Below are 20929 nucleotides of genomic sequence, written 5' to 3'. Positions count from 1 at the left end.
GGCAGGGCAGGGAGCTCTGCAGGCTGTGACCTTGTCCTGCTCCCCTGCTCAGGACTCTGCTGGCCCTGGGCTGCCACGTGGGCATGGCAGATGAGAAGGCAGAAGACAACCTGAAGAAGACGAAGCTGCCTAAGACGTGAGTATGGGTGGCCTGGCGTGCTTGGGGGCGGGGTGGCGAAGGATTCATAGGGAGGTCTAAAGAGATCAAAGAGCCGTGGCAGTGAGGCTGAGGTCATAGATGAAACCGCACAGGTTAGGCTGCAGGCTGGCAGGTCAGGGGTCAGAAGTGAATGTCCAGGGTTGAAAAATTAGGACTTTCAGAGGCAGAGACTGAACCAGGATGCAGGGTCAGGAGCTGCCCTGAGAAATCTAAGGTGACATTTCCATCTTAGAGTCCTAGGTCAGAGATAGAAGGCGAGAATCCAGAGGTTGCTGGAGACATAAGTAACTGGTCCTAGGATGATGGGTGAGGGGATAGAGATCTCGAGTTCAAAGGTCAAGGACTTCAAAGCCAGGTGTTTAGGAGTGTTTGGGTATGGGTCAGAAACATGAAACCTCAAAGCTAGAGTTGCATAGTGTGCTCAAGAGAAAGACTCCCAGAACTGGGTGTGGTGGATGGAGCACATCTGTATAGAGCCTGAGACAGAAACATCTGGGAGTTTGAGGCAGTCTGGGCTATATAGTGAGACCCCATTTTAAAAACAACAAAACCCCCCAAAGAAGCAAAGATAAGACTCCCAGTTTCAGGAAGCTGGTATGGCTCAGTGGAAATTCACTCACACACACATACACATAAATAAAAAATACATTAATGTTTTTTTTTTAATGAAGGGGTCGGGGCTGGTGAGATGGCTCAGCAGGTAAGAGCACTGACTGCTCTTCCAAAGATCCTGAATTCAAATCCTAGCAACCACACAGTGGCTCACAACCACCCGTAATGAGATCTGACACCCTCTTCTGGTGCATCTGAAGTCAGCTACAGTATACTTATATATAATAATAAATAAAATATTTAAAAATAAATGAAGGGGACACAGAAGTCAGCAGTGCCAAGCCCCCCACAGATAGTTCAATCCTGGAAACCCACGTGAAGGTAGAAGGAGAGGGCTGAGCCCACAAACTTTACCTCTACATGGACTGTACACACTTGATCCCCACCCCACACATACCACAGACACACAAGCAACAACAGGGTTAAAGATCTTAGGGTCCTGGGACGGACGGGCCAGAATCCCATAGCCAACCCAGTGTGGTGGTGCACACCTTTAATTTCAGAACGCAGGAGGCAGGTCTTCGTGAGTTCAAAGCTAGCCTGTTCTACACAGTGAGTTCCAGGCTAGCCAGGGCTACACAGTGAGACACTGTCACATCTGCAGGTATATGATGAGCAATGGATACAAGCCGGCTCCTCTGGACCTGAGCCACGTGAGGCTGACGCCTGCACAGACAACTCTGGTGGACCGGCTGGCAGAGAACGGGCACAATGTCTGGGCGAGAGACCGCGTGGCACAAGGCTGGAGCTACAGTGCTGTGCAGGACATCCCTGCACGCAGAAATCCTCGCCTCGTGCCCTACCGCCTGCTGGACGAGGCCACCAAGCGCAGCAATAGGGACAGCCTCTGCCAGGCTGTGCGCACCCTGCTGGGCTATGGCTACAACATCGAGCCTCCTGACCAGGAGCCCAGTGAGTGCTGACCTCTGTCTCCACCCCTAAGCTTACCTTGACCTTGACCCCTGACCCTTCAGTGATTAACATTTCCAATCTTTAACACTGATCAGTAACCACTGACCTTGATCTGACTCAGTGTTTGTGTGACCCATGACCACAGTGTTGAGCTGTGGGACCATGCCATGTGCCCAGTGAGTGCTGACCTCCACCTTTGACCCTTAACCCCAAACCCTGGGTAGAGCTGTAACATGAAGCCACTCAACCCAAGGACTGGGTTCCTAACTCCTGTCATTAACCTGATCTTTCACCAATTCCAGAACCAAGCCTTGACCATTGAAGAATGACCATTGTCCCCAGGTTCTCCCTCCCTCCTCCTTTTCTGCACACTTTGTTTATTTTCATCTTTTGAGGAAGACTCTCAATAGCTGAAGTTAGCCCGGCACTCGTTATGTAATCAAGGCTCATGGTCTCCTGCCTTGGCCCCCTACGTACTGGGATTCTAAGTATGCATTACTCTGCCTGGCTGTGATCATGACTACTTTCAATATGGTGTCTCACGTAGCCTGGGTAGGCCAGGTGACCCTCAACTTGTACAGCTGAGGCTGGCCTTGAACTCTGGATTCCCTTGGTAACCATTTATTTATTTATTTATTTTTTATTTTTTTTTTTCTGAGCTGGGCATGGTGGCTTTAGTCCCAGCACTCAGGAGTCAGAGGCTGTGAGTCTGGTCTATATAACAAGTTGCAGGCCAGCTAAAGCTACACAATGAGACCTTGTCTCAAAACCAAAGACCACCAAGGCAGTGTGAAGGGAAGCCCCTCCCCTTTTCTGGTCTCACCTCACTTCTAGATATCTTAGGATCCGTTTCCTTCCCAGCTTCTCTAACTCTACCTGGCCTCCTTGTAGGTCAGGTGGACAGCCAGTCTCGTGGTGACCGGGCCCGCATCTTCCGGGCAGAGAAGTCCTATGCAGTCCAGAGCGGCCGCTGGTACTTCGAGTTTGAAGCAGTCACCACAGGAGAGATGCGAGTGGGCTGGGCAAGGCCTGAGCTGAGACCTGATGTGGAGCTGGGAGCGGACGATTTGGCCTATGTCTTCAATGGGCATCGAGTGGGTACCTCACTGGCCTCCATTCTGTCTGGCCTGTGGTTTCTCCTGGTCACACATTCTAATCCTGTCTGTTTGTGCCTCTCTGTTCATTGATCCATGAATCTGCCATACATTATCCATGCATTCATGCATATACACCCATGCATCTATCCATCCATTCATCCATCCATCCACGCCATCTGTCTACCCATTTGCTTCTGTATGCATCACCTTACGTTTTCCCCCTTCCTTATTTCTGCCCCAACCCTTATACTACCCTATGTCTGTCTGGTCTGTATGCCTCTGCCATGGGGACAGCGGCAGGAAGCAGGCATAGGGTAGAGATTGGTGAAGGCGATTTTAGGTTCACGGATGCAAATGTGAAGAATATGGAGGGTACCATGGTGACCCTCTCCTGTCTCACATGCACTGAACTTGATACTGTGTGTTGTCTTCTCATGTAGACACACGCCACACGTGACTGTCCTTTGTCTCCATTTCTCTGGATGCCTCTCATTGTGGGTTCCTGGGGTTCTCCTCGCAGGGCCAGCGCTGGCACTTGGGCAGTGAGCCATTTGGGCGCCCCTGGCAGTCGGGCGATGTCGTCGGCTGCATGATTGATCTCACAGAGAACACCATCATCTTCACCCTCAATGGCGAGGTCCTCATGTCTGACTCGGGCTCGGAAACAGCCTTCCGTGACATTGAGATAGGGGACGGTGAGAGCCACCATCTCTTTACATGCCCTTCCTGGTCTAGTTCTCCTGTCTTCTATGGCCCTCCTTCCCACCCTCCTGTTCACCCCACCCATTGTCCCTTTCCCTCAGGCTTCCTGCCAGTCTGCAGCTTGGGACCTGGTCAGGTGGGCCACCTGAACCTGGGCCAGGATGTGAGCTCCCTGAGGTTTTTTGCCATCTGTGGCCTCCAGGAAGGCTTTGAGCCGTTCGCCATCAACATGCAACGCCCAGTTACCACCTGGTTTAGCAAGAGTCTTCCTCAGTTTGAGCCTGTGCCCCTCGAACACCCGCACTATGAGGTAAGAATCGATTCCCATGCACATGGTTATTATTAGTATTCTGTGCTGCTGAGGACCAAACACAGGACATGATGCACGCTAGATAACATAACTTCTTTTTTCTCTTTTCTAGTGGTTCCAAGGATTGAACCTAGGGCCTTTCACATTCGAGGCAGGGGCTCTACCACTGAGCCACGCCCCCAGCCCCTCACTGGGGGATTCTAGGCAGGGGCTCTACCACTGAGCCACACCCCCAGCCCCTCACTGGGGGATTCTAGGTGGTGTTTCCTGGTGTGTTTCTAGAACAGTGCCTAGAACACAGTAGGGATTCCTGAGATATTTGTAGTATAGATAGATGATACATGGATAGATAAATGAATGCATGGAAGGACAGATGGATGTTAATTGATGTGTGGGAAGATGGTGATTCACAGATGGTGTGTAATGTATGTATATGTGTCTCTGTGTGTATGTATGTATTATGTATGAACACAGATGGATGCATGGGTAGGTGATGGGTAGATGAATGAATGCATGAGTGGAGTTATGCATTGAATGCATGTGTGGGACCTAACTCTGCAGTGCACAGGTAGGTTCTGAACATTCCTTCAAGCGACGCCAGTGTAGGACCAAGCTATTAACTCTTTATAAGGCTCAGAGTTGGATAGAGCCTAATAGCACTCGATAGCCAAGCCCCGTCATGCTATTTTAGATAATTCCCACCCAGAGGCCTAATAGTGACTTTACACAGAACCGTGTTCAGGACCCTATCTCACAAGCCTGGCTCAGAGCTCCTGCCTCTCTCCCTCAAGGTGGCCCGCATGGATGGCACTGTGGATACACCCCCCTGCCTGCGCTTGACCCACCGCACCTGGGGTTCACAGAACAGTCTGGTGGAGATGCTGTTTCTCCGGCTAAGCCTTCCGGTCCAGTTCCACCAGCACTTCCGCTGCACCGCAGGGGCCACACCCCTGGCATCCCCTGGCCTGCAGCCTCCTGCTGAAGATGAGGCCCGGGCAGCAGAACCGGATACGGACTATGAAAACCTGCGCCGCTCCGCTGGAGGCTGGGGAGAGGCTGAAGGGGGCAAGGATGGAACTGCCAAGGAGGGGACACCCGGAGGCACTGCCCAGGCTGGGGTAGAGGCTCAGCCTGCGAGGGCGGAGAATGAGAAAGACGCTACCACCGAGAAGAACAAGAAGAGAGGGTGAGTTAAGATCCGGGGCTAGAAAGGGGCTCAGAGTCTGTTTTGGGATCCCTAGTTATGCAACTGCAATAATTTAAGAAGCCCCCATTGCACCCCAAAGGGGCCCAGTTGTGCTGTGAGGTCAGAACACTGAGTGATCTTGTGTGAGGCGAATGGTATTTATTATTTCCCAGCTATGCTGTCATTTCCACAAAATGACAACTATGAAACTTGAAGCAACACAATCTAAACAACCAACCAAAGCTAACTAACGTCAAAGAAGGCCAATATCAAGCACTGGACTGATGCAGGGTGGTGGCACACGCCTTTAATCCCAGCACCCTGGAGTCAGAGGCAGGCAGATTTCTGAGTTCAAGGCCAGCCTGGTCCACAGAGTGAGTTCCAGGACAGCCAGGGCTATACAGAGAAACCCTGTCTCAAAACAACAACAAAAGGGGAGGGGGGCTGGATTGAAAGAAAATCTATTTTCCCCCATCATAGCAGTGATCTTCACTTAGTATGAGTCTCTTTGAGGTTGTTTGGAAACGATAGAGTGTGGTTGGTATCGATCACAGTTGGAGGTGCTGTTGCTGGAAGCTTGCCACCCAGTCATGGTGGCTTCACCTGCAATCCCAGCACTTGGGAGGCAGAGGCAAGCGGACTGTTCTCATAGTGAATCCCAGACCAGCCTGGGCTACATAGTGAGAGCCTGTCTCAAAAACCAATAAACGATATCAATTTAACAAACAAACAAACAAACAAACACCTAACACAGGTCTAGGAGGATGATGCAGTCGGTAAAGCGCTTGCCTTGAAAGTGTGAGGGTTTAGTTCCATCCCCAGAACCCACACGATAGTGCCAGGGGTGGTAGCAGGAGCTTGTAGTCCCAGGGATGGAGCTTGGGGTGGAGGCAGGCAGGCTACTGGGGCTCACCGGCTGGCCAGCCTAACCTACTCAAGTGAACTCCATGCCAACAGAAAACACTTGCACAAAACGAAGTGGGCGTCACTTCCTGTGGACACCAAAGGTTGTCGTCTGTCCTCCACATGCATGCACACACGTGCATGTGCACTTGCACACACAGATGCACTGACATGAATACACAAGCATGCATGCTCAATAAATAAATAAATAAATAAATAAATACCACTTTAAAAAGTAGCACAAGTGGATAATGTTGATTTAGGGAGACCACTGTGTGTTCCCAAAGAGGACCTCCATATATCTGGCTACTCTCTTTACCTTCTTTATTTTGCTTTGTTTTTAATAGCCCAGGCTGGCCTCAAACTTGCTGTAGAACTGAGGACAGCCGTGAACTCCCAGTCCTCTTCTCTCGCCTCCCCAGTGCTTGTGCACCACCACACTTAGCTATCAGTTGCCCTCTTTAAATGGGACTAGCCCAGCATCCACAAGTCCAGCACGCGGCACTTCCTGAATAGACTGGGCTGGGCCAGTCAGGAATCCCCGTTCTCCAGCGGCAAGCTCCTGGTGTTAGAAGGAGGGTCTAACGGGGACAGATGTGCTCCACATGATGACTATGGTGGGAAGAAGGAGGGGATGGGCTTAAGAGCTGCATCTAATGGCAGGCTCTCCTCTGACCTCCAGGTTCTTGTTCAAGGCCAAGAAGGTTGCCATGATGACCCAACCACCTTCCACTCCGGCTCTTCCCCGACTCCCTCGAGATGTGGTACCTGCTGACAACCGCGACGACCCTGAGATCATCCTCAACACCACCACGGTGTGAATCTAGGACGCCCCACTTTGGGGACAACCCCACCCCCCAACATAACAGGGAAATCCAGAATTTCGAATTCATTGTTGTCATCCTTATAGCTGAGATACCCCAATACATTCTAGAGAGTCAGAATGCAACATACACGGATGCGATTTTTTGAACCCCCTATTTTCATGTATTAGTGGCTTAAAGATAGTAAGGGGTTCAGTGAAGCTATAAGGCAAACTTATATAACTCGTAGGGGTCCCAAAATGCAGAGGATAAGCCAATATAGATTAACATTCTGGACCAACTATATACATACAGTACTTGAAATTCGATAGCTAACATATTCCTGGGAGTAAAAATCCGTAGTTACCCCAATATAGGTTGAATCCTCAGATATTTGTTAAGATAGAAATCTTATTCATGCCAGGCTTGCTGGCACAGGTCTGTAATCCCAGCTACTGGGGAGGCTGAGGCAGGAGGATCACAAGTTCAAGGCCTGCCTGCTATGGAGGAGTTCAAGACGAGCTAAGGCAACATAGTGCAGCCCCATACCACGGCTGAGGCTGTAGCTCAGTGATAGAGCATTCACAAGGTCCTAGATTCCAGCATTGGTTCAGAAAAGGAGAGGATAGGAGGGGAGAGGGGAGTGCAGCGGAGAAGGGAGAGGGGAGGGGGTGGGGTGGGAGGGGAATGCACTGTAACATTTAGGATCCTAGGCTACCTGGGTGCCATTTGGGTGAATCACTTCAGTGCTCTGTGCCTTCTAGTTGAAGGACAGCCACTCACCAGTAAATCGAAGGGTAACAGTGGTAGTGAGCCCCTGTGAGGTGGCTAGGCAGATGCTGTGCGTTAGACAGTAAAGAACTTTACTTAGGGCACCAAGCTATCGTTGTGAGCTATTTTATTGCTTTGCTGTCCTTTGAAGAAGGACCGGGTGTAAGGGTGTCACCAAGTATTCCCAAAGGGGGCTCCCCAATCTTGGAAAGCAAGAACAGGCACACCAGCACACACTTAGACTCAGAAGATCTCTCATGTAGTAGGAAAGGCCATTTTCCCGACTGACCTCTGGTCCTCTCTTTATTATGTCCCCAGTACTATTACTCTGTGAGGGTCTTCGCGGGTCAGGAGCCCAGCTGCGTGTGGGTGGGCTGGGTCACTCCTGACTACCATCAACATGACATGAGCTTCGACCTCAGCAAAGTCAGGGCGGTGACAGTGACCATGGGAGATGAACAAGGCAATGTCCACAGCAGGTACTGGGCCGGAGTGGGGGTTCTGTGTGCAGGCAGGAGGTTGGCCTGGGCAGCATCTGTGAGCTCTGGGCACCAGCTTTAGAGATGGCTGGCTGGGGTTCCTAGGATCCTTGGGGAACAAAAAGAAATCATGGCAACCACTTCTTTCTTTTTTCCTTGCTCATTGTTTCTTTGTTCTATTTTCCTTCTTTTTAAATAGATACTTTCTATCTATTTATTATTTTATGTGCATTGGTGTTTCCGCCTGCTTATGTGTCTGTGTGAGGGTGTCAGATCTTGGAGTTACAGACAGTCCTGAGTTGCCATAGGGGTGCTGGGAATTGAATCCGGGTTCTCTGGAAGAGCAGTCAGTGCTCTTAACCCCTGAGCCATCTCTCCAGCCCTGTGCTATTTTATTCCCCCTTGTCTATTTATTCCCCCTTGCCTCCCATTTTCCCTCTGTCTCTTCTGATTCCTCTTTTCTCCTCCTGTCTGTTCTCCTGACTCCCCTTTCCCCGATGCATACTAAACTATGGCTGTGGGGCATCCGGGCCCATGGTGGAGGGTTTTCTGTGCTCATTCTGCAGGTGGTGGGTGTTTGTGTGTGGGGCTCTGAAGTCACAGTATTCCTGGAGCATGGGGAAGGAGGCCTTGAGGGTTCCCTGTCTGCAGGCAGATGTGTGCCCTAACCACGGTTGGGTTGTCTTTTCCAGCCTCAAGTGTAGCAACTGCTACATGGTGTGGGGTGGAGATTTTGTGAGTCCCGGACAGCAGGGCCGAATCAGCCACACAGACCTTGTCATTGGCTGCCTGGTGGATCTGGCCACCGGCTTAATGACCTTCACAGCCAATGGGAAAGAAAGCAACACCTTCTTCCAGGTGAGCCCAGCCCCTCACCCCTTAGCAACAGGATCCCGGCACCTGAGGAAGAACCTTCAGAGGAGCCCTGGAGGGAGAAAACAGGCCCTCCCCTAAGTTGTGTAGTTGAACCTTCCATTAAAGTTCTGCACAGGGTGGAGGGACAGCAGAGCCTTGGCAATGAAGAGAGGTCTGTAGACTCACTCCCTCACGGGCTGGGTGACAGCCATCTTCACTCTTCTCACCATGAAGCAAACACCCTAGAGTAGGCCAAAATCTTCAAGTAGGTTTGTCCTTTTTTAGCATATCATTATTGTTTTTTTTTGTCACTGTTATTATTATCTAAATGTTCACATGTATTTTAAGAATACAGAGGCACTGAAGGAATTGTACAGTAACTCCCTGTTCATAAGTCCACCACCAAACTCAATTATAGATTATTTGCCACATGTATGTCCAACCTACCTATTGTCCGTCCTTTAGCCCATCTGAGGTGGTCTTCGCAGTTTTTTAAAAATTGTTTTTAATTTTTAGAGGTACTTCTAGATGAAGTTCTTTATTGGAAGATTTACTTCTCAGACTTTAAAAATGTGTTCGGGTTTTGGGTTTTGGGGTTTTGGTTTTTTGCCTGCATGTACGTAAATGTACCATGTTCATGCCTGGTGCCCATGGAGGTCAGAAGGCTTGGGATCGCCTAGCCCTGGAGCTACATACAGTTGTGAGCCACCATGTGGGTTCTGAGAACCGAACCCAGGTCTTCTGCAAGAGCAACAAGTGCTCTTAGCTACTGAGCCATCTCGCTGGTCCCTATTTTATTTTATAAGACAAGATCTCACATAGCTCAGGCTGTTCTCAAACTCAGCACGGAGCCCAGGATGACCTAAACTTGTGATCTTCCTGCCTTTACCTCCCCAGTGCTGGGATTCCAGGCCTGTGCCGCCATGCTCAGCCTGCAAAACGACATTTTAAGTGGAGAATTTCAGAAACATACAAAAGCAGAATAGCACAGTGAGCCACCAGGTCCCCATTACCAGCGTCAGCTGCCACCCACTCAGAGCCAATCTCATTTCATCTCCACACCTACTCCCCTTCCACTCCCACTGCAGGGTTTGAAAGAAACTGCCGGCAGCACAGAGCCTCATCTCTTCAAAAGATAAAGAGTATTTTTAAAAGGCAGAGCCACAATACTGTTATCGCTGAAAAGAAGAAAAGTTCCTAACTGTTCCTTACTGTCGTCAAATACCTAGTTCATGTTCAGGTGTCTTTGATTGTCTCCAAAACGTCTCCTTGCCTCTTCTTTGTTTGAGTCAGAAGCTAAGTAAAGCGGGATCTTTTAGCGAACTCCTACATCCTTCAAACCTCTTCACATATTGCCTCCTCTCCTTCCTTCCTCCCTCTCTCTCTCTCTCCCATCCTTCCTTCCTTCCTTCCTTTTTTAAAAATAGAGTTTTATGCATCCTAGGCTGGCCAATATAGCCTTGGATGGCCTTGAACTCCTGATCCTTCTGCCTCCACCTCCCAAGTGCTGAGATCACAGGTGTGTGCCACCACACTCCACTTAAGTTCCCTCCCTCCCTCCTTCTCTCCTTCCCTCCCTTTCTCCCTCCTTCTGTCCTTCTCTCCCCTCTTTCCATGGAGCTCTCCCCTTCCCCTTTCTCCCCCTCTCTCCCTCTCCTCACCTTCCCTCCTTATCTCCCCTCCTCCACCCTTCTTCCTCCTCTTCCCTTCCCTTCCCCTCTCTGCCCCTCCCTCCCTCTATTCTCAGCCTTTGGTGAGAGAACAGGCAGGCTCGGTGCTGTCCATTTGTTCCTTACAGTGGAGTCCTTGGACCAGCAGCATCTGGAATTTTGTTAGACCCTGCAGGGTTGCAGGCCCCTCCTTGAACCTGCTGACTGTGTCTCTGTACTTTATTGAGATTTCAGAGGTTTCTATGCAAGTTAACCCCTCGGGGAGCGTTCTGGCTTAGCTACCTACAGCCTCTGGCTTGTCATCCTAACACTTTTCTTGTCCTTTGTACCGCCAGTGAACTGGGGGTTGGGTCTGCACGTGTAGTTAGGTGCTGGTAAGGCTCCTCCCTCCTCGCAGTGTTGTTTGGGGAGACGGGGAAGCTGTTGAGGGTGGGTTCCACTAGGAGGGCCAGAGGAGGCCAGTCAGGAGACGCTCTGGCTTCTGAAGAGTGAGTGGGGAACGCACTCCTGAGGCACTCTGATGTGCACAAAGATGCAGCTGACAGGTTTCTCTGAAGGAGCTGGAGATGCTTGGCCTGGCTGCATCAGGGTAGCCAGGCTCAAGGCTCACCTACAACTATTGTGGATCTCCAGTGCCCAAGTGTGGTTCTACAAAATTGGGTCCAGGCAGAGTGCACAATGCCTCAGGCCCACCCTCTCGCTTACACCTTGACCTTTTCTCCCCCGCCAGGTGGAACCCAACACGAAGCTGTTTCCTGCTGTCTTCGTGCTGCCCACCCACCAGAACGTGGTCCAGTTTGAGCTGGGGAAGCAGAAGGCAAGGAGATGTGGATGAGAGTTTGCTTAGGCCAGGGTGTGCAGCGCGTGCCTGGGCAGGGCTGGGAGGACCGCGAATCCTGACCCATTCTCTCCCCCCCACCCCCCACCCCCCCAACGCACAGAACATCATGCCGCTGTCAGCCGCCATGTTCCTGAGCGAGCGCAAGAACCCAGCCCCACAGTGCCCACCAAGGCTGGAGGTGCAGATGCTGATGCCTGTCTCGTGGAGCCGAATGCCCAACCACTTCCTACAGGTGGACACGCGGCGTGCTGGAGAGCGGCTGGGCTGGGCAGTTCAGTGCCAGGAGCCGCTGATGATGATGGCGCTACACATCCCGGAGGAGAACAGGTCCAGGCCTTCCCGCTGCGCTCCGCTTCCCCCAACCCCCGCTGCACTCGGTCCCTTTCCCAACTACAACCCCAGGACTACACAGGTTCCCAGGAGGCTCCAGGTCTTAATCAGAAGACTCTGGCTCAGCATCAGCCTCCTCAAATAGTCCACCAGGGGCTCTAGACCCATCCCAGTGAACCTCATATTCAGCTTAGGAGAGCACAGTTACACCTCAGGGACCCCAGACACTACAGGGACACTAAATTTGACTCAGAGAGCCCAGACAATGATCAAACTCCCCAACCCAGATAGATGTTAGACGTTTTTTTATGAATGCAGTGCTAGAGATTGAACCTAGGGCTTCTCACATGCTAGGCAAGTGCTCTTCCCGCGGGGCCATAGCCCTAGCTCTTAAAATATTTTAAAAGTTATTATCTTGAGATGGGATCTCTCCTAAGGATTTTGTTTTGAGACAAGGTCTCCTGTAGCCCAGGCTGGCCTGAACTGGCTATAGAGCTAGGATGGCCTTGAACATCTGACTTTTCTTCTCTACCTCCCAAGTGTCTCCCACCATAACTGGCAAATTCTCCTCATGCCTACTAACTCAGATATAACCAGGGTGCTGGAACCTGCCATAAAGAGCTCAAGCCCCTATCCTGGGGCATCTCAGCTACATCTAGGGGTTACCTGGTATTTTCTGTTGTCCCAAAAACTCCAGAGTCAGACTATTCCAGAAATCCCGTGTAGGGTGGGAAGTACTCAAGCCCCATAGGGACTATCAGGACCACGGAAAGACTCCTAGATCCAGAGTCAGAGCCGCCTTAGAGCCTGACCCTGCGGGACACTTGAGATTCTCTAGCCTCTCTAAGGTCTCTGTCCCCATCCACTGCCCCTGACGGTGTGCCATATCTTTGCTGCAGGTGCATGGACATCCTAGAGCTATCTGAGCGGCTGGACCTACAGCGCTTCCACTCACACACGCTCTCGCTCTACCGCTCGGTGTGTGCCCTGGGCAACAACCGCGTGGCTCATGCCCTGTGCAGCCACGTGGACCAGGCACAGCTGTTGCATGCGCTGGAGGATGCGCGCTTGCCAGGTCCTCTGCGAGCAGGCTACTACGACCTCCTCATCAGCATCCACCTCGAAAGCGCCTGCCGCAGCCGTCGCTCCATGCTCTCTGAGTACATCGTGCCACTCACGCCGGAGACCCGCGCCATCACGCTTTTCCCACCTGGGCGAAGTGCGGAAGATGGCCCCCGCCGCCATGGCCTGCCTGGCGTTGGGGTCACAACCTCCCTGAGACCTCCACACCATTTCTCACCCCCGTGTTTTGTGGTCGCCCTGCCAGCTGCTGGGGCCACAGAAGCTCCGGCTCGCCTCAGCCCTGCCATCCCTCTGGAGGCTCTGCGAGACAAGGCGCTGAGAATGTTGGGGGAAGCCGTGCGTGATGGAGGACAGCATGCTCGCGACCCGGTTGGGGGCTCTGTGGAGTTCCAGTTCGTCCCGGTGCTCAAGCTTGTGTCTACCCTCCTGGTAATGGCTCCTTCCGGCTTCCTTCCCCCATTATTTCAGATTCGAAGTTGTACGCCCATCTTGGGTGGTGTGTCAAGTTTGCACATTCTATGACCCATTCATCGCTCCACCCATCTTACACCCACCTTCCAATTAATCCATCATCCACCCGACTGTCATTCACGCTTTCTTTAATCCAGTCACCTATCCTCCATTTGTGTTTTTCAGTATCTTCTTCTTTCCCCCACTTCCCCATCCCACCAACCATTCATTCATTCATTCATTCATCAACTTCCCATCCACTCAGCTCTCCACTCATGCCTTTACACCCCCATTTATAAGTTCTCCCAATCTCCTGCTTTTCCGTCCACCATCCATCCATCCATCATTTTCAACGTATCAATCTCCTATCTTCACATTCATGCACACATGATCCCATGTTCTTCTATCTATTAACACATGTGTAATACATACCCATCTATTAATACATATTCCTTCCATATAGCCAATCATGGCCTTCTTCCCTTCACCTGTGCATCCATTTGTAGACCCAACCACCAATCCATCCATTTCCACGTCCCTCTTTGTACCTGCACCTGCCCATCCACCTGATGTCCACCGAACTATGTCCATTCTGCTGTTTGTCCACCTAGCCATCCTTCTAGCCAACATTTACTTCATGTTTTGCTTTATTCATACACCCATATACCATTCAACCATATATACACATTGATCCAGCTTTTAGTGCACAAACCAGTCTGTCCATCCATCAACCCACTTTCCCTGTCTGTTTGCTCATTTATCTACACTTACTAAGTCTGTCTTAGTTTTTGTTCTATGGCTGCGAAGCACACTGGGACCAAGGCAACTCTTAGAAAAGAAAGCATTTAACTGGAGGCTTGCTTACAGTTTCCAAGGGTTGGTCCATTATCATCACGGTAAGAAACAGACAGGCATGGTGTTGGTGCAGGAGCCGAGAGCTTTACATCCCGATCCACAGGCAGCAGACAAAGGGACACTGAGCCTGGAATGGACTTTAAAATCTCAAAACCCACCCCATAAAACAAGGCCACACCCCCTCCAATAAGGCCACACCTCCTCCAACAAGGTCACACTCCCTCTAACAAGGTCACACCTCCTCCAACAAGGCCACACCTCCTCCAACAAGGTCACACCTCCTCCAATAAGGCCACACCTCCTCCAACAAGGCCACACCTCCTCCAACAAGGTCACACCTCCTCCAACAAGGCCACACCTTCTCCAGTAAGACCACACCTCCTCCAATAAGGCCTCACCTTCTCTAACAAGGCCACACCCCCCAGTCCTTCCCAGTTTATCAAGCATGGAAATAAATGAGCTTCTGGGGACCATTCTCACTCAGTCCGTCCATCTGCCTACTCATACACCATGTGTCCTCATTTCATTCACCTGCCATCTCTTCTTCCACCATTTCCTCCACCTCCCTATTACACACTCACTCGTTCATTCATCCCCTGCAAGTCTCTATACTTAGGTCTAACAATTCATCTAGCCAGCTGACCCGTCCTCTCTCTGTTAGTTCCTCTGATTACCCCCCCCCACCCTTCCCTTGTATCTATTGTCTCTCTTCCCTTCCAGAGTCAGTCAATCTATTGGCATCTTCACTGTGTCAAGTGAGAGCTGATGTATGTTGGGACCCTTGTAGGCTTTTATTAGGTGCAGAGCATGTCTTGTCTCAGAGTCACCTATGTCGAGGCTTGAGAGGAAAGACACCTGTGAAGGGACTATGGTGCTTATGATGATGTGGGGTGTGCCACACGGGTGAGACATGGATGTGGACCATGGGAGGGGTTAAGGAAGTTTTATCTTTTCCTTTGACAATTTCCTAAATGCATATCGTATATCTTGATCCTATCCAACTCAAATCCTACTGCACTGAGGGATCTTAAGGAAGGAGGGCAACCAGACAGGAATGGCACTGTGCCCATGGGAGGAGCCATATCAATCACTGCTGGAATGCTCCTGGTGTGTGCAGGAGAAGCAGGTCTGGATAGTAGGGCTGGGACGAGATCATGAGGCCTTCCTGGCCACTGGGAAGGACTCGGCCCTTGTCCCGCAGGTGATGGGTGTCTTTAGTGACGAGGATGTGAAGCAGATCCTGAAGATGATTGAGCCTGAAGTCTTCAGGGAGGAAGAAGAGGTGGAGGAGGAGGGAGAGGAGGAAGAGGAAGATGAGGAGGAGAAAGAGGAGGATGAAGAAGAAGAGGCACACGAGAAGGAAGATGAGGAAAAAGAAGAGGCAGAGGATGCTGCAGAAGAGGAGAAGGAAGAGCTTGAGGAGGGGCTGCTGCAGATGAAGCTGCCCGAGTCTGTGAAATTACAGGTGAGTTTCCCTGTCTTTTGGCCTCCATCCATCTGGGCTCGGAGATACCCAGTCTGGTGGAGCTTGAGTCCTGGGCTTTGTCCAGCGGCAACGGGAAGCTGTGGAGATGCAGAAAGCAGTGGGGTGGTGCTGGCTTCAGAGTGATCGTGCTGATTTCCTCATGAGAGGAAGCCATGGAGGACACAAGCGACAGTGTTTGAGGCTGGCCAGGGCCATGGAGAGGGGAGAGAAAGCATTGGTGGTGTCAAGGAACCCCTACCATGCCTCCTACTGTGTGGTTGCACTCCCGCAGATGTGCCACCTCCTGGAGTATTTCTGTGACCAAGAGCTGCAGCACCGGGTGGAGTCCTTGGCGGCCTTTGCAGAGTGTTATGTGGACAAGATGCAGGGCAACCAGCGGGGTCGCTACGGCCTCCTCATGAAAGCCTTCACCATGAGCGCAGCCGAGACCGCAAGGCGCACCCGAGAGTTCCGTTCTCCACCCCAGGAGCAGGTCCTCTGACCCCTGAACTCCAACTGGTCTCACTATCTAAACCCCAACCTCAACTTCCCTCGGTCCCAACTGATTGATATCGGTCACCTTCAAAAACCGGTGCCCGAGCTTTGAAACTATGTGTTAACCTCTCCCACTCAGGAACTAACCTCGGAGTCACCGGAGACTGACTGGTTGTGCCCCTTTCTTTCATAACCTCTGCTCCTAGTCCCTCAAATATTCTTTACTAAACCACATTTGGAGAAGGGGTCCTAGTCTTAGAGATTGATGGTTGGATCTATGACCCTGATCTGAGGTCGAAGGTCTCTATTCTGGTGTTTAATCTTTCTCTAGATCAACATGCTATTGCACTTCAAAAATGGTGCTGATGAGGAAGAGTGTCCTCTCCCTGAAGAGATCCGACAGGAGTTAGTCAACTTTCACCAAGACCTGCTGGCACATTGTGGTAAGGAGAGAAATTCAGAGAGTCCTTTTCCAAAGCTTTCTTTTACAATCTCGCCTGAAGTTTCAGTAAGATTTCCTGATCTTAAACACCCGTGTAAGGGCTGTAATAGCAATAAAGAGCACTGGCTGGTTTTCTAGAGAACCTGGGTTCGATTCCCAGCACAGACATGGCAGCTCATAGCTATCTGTGACTCCAGTTTCAGAAGATCCAACAACTTTCTGGCTGTTATAGGCACTAGACAAACACATGGTACACCGACATACATATAGGCAAAACATTTGTACAAGTATAATACAAATAAGTAAATCTTAAGCTGTGTGTAGTGGTACTGACCTTTAATCCCAGCACTCAGGAGGCAGAGGCAGGGGAATCTCTGAGTTCAAGGCCAGCCTGGTCTACAGAGTGAGTTCCAAGGCAACCAGGACTGCATAGTGAGACCCTTGAAAAACAAAAAACAAAACAAAAAGCCCGTGTATTGGCGCTATATAATGATTGGTTGAGCGAATGAATGAATATATGGTTGCACAGATAGACAACCATATCAGGAGGATGTGCCTAGGCTGGCTGGGTGCAGGCAGGTGGTTGGGTGGATGCAAAGTGAGGGACCGCAGCATGGATGGATGGCCATCACGATGGCTCCACAGGTAAAAGCGCCTGCTACCAAGCTTGACAACCTGAGTTCAGCCCCCAGGACCCACACTCTCAAAGAAAAGAACTAACTTCTGCTAGCTGTCCTCTGCCCACATATATGCCCACATGTGTGTCTCAGCATGCACACGCATGCGTGCGCGTGCGTGCGCACACACACACACACAAATGTAGTAAGAATTTTTAAGAAAGATAGATGAACAAATAAATGAGGTAAATAAATAACCGGGTAGCTGGCTCGCTGATTCAGTGGAGAGAGACCTTGCTGGCACGCGAGGCAGATGACAGTCTTCTACAGTTTCTGATGAAAGACCATCTGAGAGTCTTACTGAGATTCTCTTGTCGGTGATAAGTCATTTCTCTCTGCCCGACTTTCAAGAATTCGTCTTTGCTTTTCAATGGCTTGAGTTGTAGTGTCTGAGTATGGAGATCTTTAAGCTGATCTTATTTGAAGTTTCACTTTTTTGGAAATGTAAATTAACATTTTTAAACCAATATTGGAAAGTCTTGAGCAATTATTTCTTCAATGTGCTTTTGCATCTTTCTCTTTTCGTGTGGGATCTCATTACGAGTGTACTCTGCTTCACTGTGTCCCACGGTCTCTCTTGGGCTCTCTTAATTTTATGGTTCTTTTTTTTTTTTGCTTTTTTAGACTAGTAAATCTCTACAGCCTGCTTTAAAGATATCGATGTGCAAGTGTGTGTACATGTGTGTGAGTGTGTGGGTGTGTATTTGAGTGTATATGTGTGTGAGAGAGTATGTGAGTTGCATGAGTGCATGTGAGTGTGATATGAGTGTATGTATGTGAGTGTATGTGAGTGTGTGTGTGTGCATCTGTGCAACAGTTAGAGGACAACTTGCAGAAGTTAGTCCCTACCTTTTTAAAAAAAAAGATTTATTTATTTATTTAATGTAGTGAGCACACTGTCGCTCTCTTCGGACACACCAGAAAGGGCATCAGATCCCCATTACAGATGGTTGTGAGCCACCATGTGGTTGCTGGAAATTGAACTCAGGACCTCTGGAAAAGCAGTCAATGCTTTTAACCACTGAGCCATCTCTCCAGCCCTGTCTTTTAATTCTTTCGACACTTTGTTCTTTTCTTTCTTTGTCCTTTGGATATATTCTCAAGAATTGCTTTGAAAGACATGTGCTTCTGGGAGTGGTGGTTTGCATCCGTACTCTTCCTACTCAGGAGGCTGCAGCAGGAGGATCACCTCAAGTGGGCTACATAACTACATAATTAGTTGAAGACCAAGTTCGGCCAACATGATCCTGTCTCAAAAATCCAACAATTTTTTCCCCAAACTAATGAAAATCAGCATAGCCAGGCATGTCAGCACACACTGGTCATCCCATCACGTGGGAGGTGGAAGCAGGACAAGGAATTCTAGATCAATCTAGATTATTCTTCACAGAATAACTAAGTCAGTAAACACGTGGGCATAGGGAGAAGAGGAAGAGAACTTCCCAGAGAACGTGCCTGAGTGAGAAGGGGATAGATGATTGGATGGGTGGATTAATGAATGAATGAGTGAGTAAGTGAGTGAGTGAATGAATGGATTAATGAATGAGTGAGTGAGTGAGTGAGTGAATGGGCTAATGAATGAGTGAGTGAGTGAATGAATGGATTAATGAATGAGTGAGTGAATGAGTGAGTGAGTGAGTGAGTGAATGAGTGAGTGAGTGAATGGGCTAATGAGTGAGTGAGTAAATGAATGAATGGATTAATGAATGAGTGAGAGAATGAATGAATGGATTAATGAATGAGTGAGAGAATGAATGATTGAGTGAATGAATGAATGAATGAATGAATGAATGAACAGATGAATAAGCAAGCACTAGAGTGGCGTCCCATACTATCTTACCCACCTCCAGGAATCCAGTTGGAGGGAGAGGAGGAGGAGCCAGAGGAGGAGAGCACTCTGGGAAGCCGCCTCATGAGCTTGTTGGAAAAAGTAAAGCTGGTGAAGAAGACAGAGGAGAAGCCTGAGGAGGAGCCGGCACCTGAGGAGCACAAGCCTCGTGAGGACTGGGGACCAGGGCGAGTCAGGGCGGGGCAGGCTCTCTGTAGCAGAACAGGAAAGCTAGAGTTGGGAGAGATGACGGTGCTTGGAGAGGTGGCCTAATGTGTGGGCTGAGGCTGACTGTGTGCAAATGTGTGGGCTGCAGCTGACTGTGTGCAAATGTGTGGGCTGCGGCTGACTGTGTGCAAATGGGCTGGCTGCGATGGATGACCTTGTGGCGGTGTTACATACCAGAGCAGAGGTGCATCTAGCCCGGGATGGTGACAGCTCCAGGACTGTGGTGGCTTCTGTGTCCTCGTAGTCCTTGATTTCAGTTTCTCTCATACTGAGATGATTACTATGGGAGGGATTAGAAAACTCGGGTCCGTGTTGGGGGTCACAAACTGTGTATTAGCCGCGCCCTAGACAGAGTCTCTAATGTTGGCAGAAGTTTGATCCTCTAACTTTTTTTGGTTTGGTTTGGTGTTTTGGTTTTCTTTGTGGAGGGGGTTGGGGTTTGGATATGGGGAGGGTTGGGTTTTTTGTTTTTGTTTTTCTTTTTTGTTTTTGGGTTTTTTGAGGGTGAGGTTGCTTTGTGTTCAGAGGAGGTCTCATTATGTAGACCTGGGACTTGCTATGTAAACTAGGCTGGCCTCAAACTCACAGAGCCTCCTGCCTCTGCCTCCTGAGTGCTGGGATTAATGGTGGCCTGCCTTTTGGTTTGTTTTGTGTGTGTGTGTGTGTGTGTGTGTGTGTGTGTGTGTGTGTGTACACATGACTATAGGTGGCTGCAGAAGCCAGGGGAGGGAAGGAGGGAGGGAGGGAGGGAAGGAGGGAGAGAGGGAGGGTTTGATTCCTGGGACAATAGAAAAGTCCTTTGAATCCTTGTGCTTGTGGCAGGTGGAAAACAGGGCAGGTGGTGACAGAGGAGGGCTGCCCGCTCCTCTGGTTCAGAGATGCAACCCAGTGTCCCAACCTTTCCCCAGAGTCCTTGCAGGAGCTGGTGTCCCACACAGTGGTGCGCTGGGCCCAGGAGGACTTCGTTCAGAGCCCGGAGCTGGTCCGTGCCATGTTCAGCCTCCTGCATCGGCAGTATGACGGGCTCGGCGAGCTGCTGCGTGCCCTGCCCCGGGCCTACACAATCTCTGTGTCCTCGGTGGAGGATACCATGAGCCTGCTGGAGTGCCTGGGCCAGATCCGCTCACTGCTCATTGTGCAGATGGGTCCCCAGGAGGAGAACCTTATGATCCAGAGCATTGGGTGAGAGCGCCTCCCTGGCCTGGCTGCCCGCCCACGCTGTACTGCCCCCCTCCGCCCACGCCCACGTGCTGTACTGCCCCCCCTGCCCACGCCCACGTGCTGTACTGCCCCCCCTGCCCACGCCCACGTGCTGTACTGCCCTTCCCCCCCCCCATGCCCACGCCCACACGCTGTACCGCCATGATGTCCCTTTGTCCTAATGGTTAACCCTCCTCAGAAGATCCTGGTCACTGTGACTCTTGGCACATCTGCTGTTTCTGAGCTTAAAGTCCTCTGCTGTAACAAAGGGAAGGACAATGCCTCCCCTTTAGAGAGGCCGTGGGGCTTCAGGGACCTGTGCTTAGAGTAACAAGCTAGCAGATTTGGGGTGGCATCTCAGGCCTGTCACCTTAGCACTCAGAAAGCTGAGGCAGGAGGATCTTGAGTTCCAGGCCATTGTGGGCTACATAGGAAGTTTTAGACCAGCCTGGGATACATAGCGAGACCCTGTGTTAGAATAATAATAAATATCAATAATTGGGCTGGTGAGATGGTTCAGTGGGTAGAGGTGATTGCCGCCAAACCTGAAGACCTGAGTTCTATCCCCAGGACCC

At 50.5% G+C, this 20929-nt stretch overlaps 1 protein-coding gene and 1 non-coding gene across 15 annotated transcripts in view; both read left to right on the top strand.

Moving 5' to 3' along the window:
• Ryr1 (ryanodine receptor 1, skeletal muscle) overlaps positions 1 to 20929 on the top strand; it is a 121840-nt gene that overhangs the window by 26325 nt on the left and 74586 nt on the right. For all 14 annotated transcript variants that reach the window (XR_003946422.1, XM_006539689.3, XM_030242251.1 and 11 more), the window contains 17 exons: positions 53 to 136; positions 1377 to 1684; positions 2576 to 2778; positions 3302 to 3476; positions 3585 to 3793; positions 4585 to 4979; positions 6565 to 6697; positions 7775 to 7935; positions 8628 to 8793; positions 11191 to 11277; positions 11402 to 11628; positions 12531 to 13143; positions 15221 to 15484; positions 15777 to 15977; positions 16311 to 16422; positions 18949 to 19095; positions 20063 to 20336. Coding sequence is in view for 13 of the 14 variants with exons in the window: in XM_006539689.3 (XP_006539752.1) it covers positions 53 to 136; positions 1377 to 1684; positions 2576 to 2778; positions 3302 to 3476; positions 3585 to 3793; positions 4585 to 4979; positions 6565 to 6697; positions 7775 to 7935; positions 8628 to 8793; positions 11191 to 11277; positions 11402 to 11628; positions 12531 to 13143; positions 15221 to 15484; positions 15777 to 15977; positions 16311 to 16422; positions 18949 to 19095; positions 20063 to 20336 (3759 nt within the window). In the remaining variant the exon portion in view is untranslated. The remainder of the gene's footprint in view (positions 1 to 52; positions 137 to 1376; positions 1685 to 2575; positions 2779 to 3301; positions 3477 to 3584; positions 3794 to 4584; positions 4980 to 6564; positions 6698 to 7774; positions 7936 to 8627; positions 8794 to 11190; positions 11278 to 11401; positions 11629 to 12530; positions 13144 to 15220; positions 15485 to 15776; positions 15978 to 16310; positions 16423 to 18948; positions 19096 to 20062; positions 20337 to 20929) is intronic.
• On the top strand, positions 15161 to 15219 carry Mir1963 (microRNA 1963). Its single transcript, NR_035489.1, has one exon. It is a non-coding gene; the product is annotated as a microRNA 1963 (primary transcript).

The sequence above is a fragment of the Mus musculus genome, chromosome 7, assembly GCF_000001635.26.
Source record: "Mus musculus strain C57BL/6J chromosome 7, GRCm38.p6 C57BL/6J".
Taxonomy (NCBI): domain Eukaryota; kingdom Metazoa; phylum Chordata; class Mammalia; order Rodentia; family Muridae; genus Mus; species Mus musculus.
This window is presented reverse-complemented; position numbering and strand designations above follow the sequence as displayed.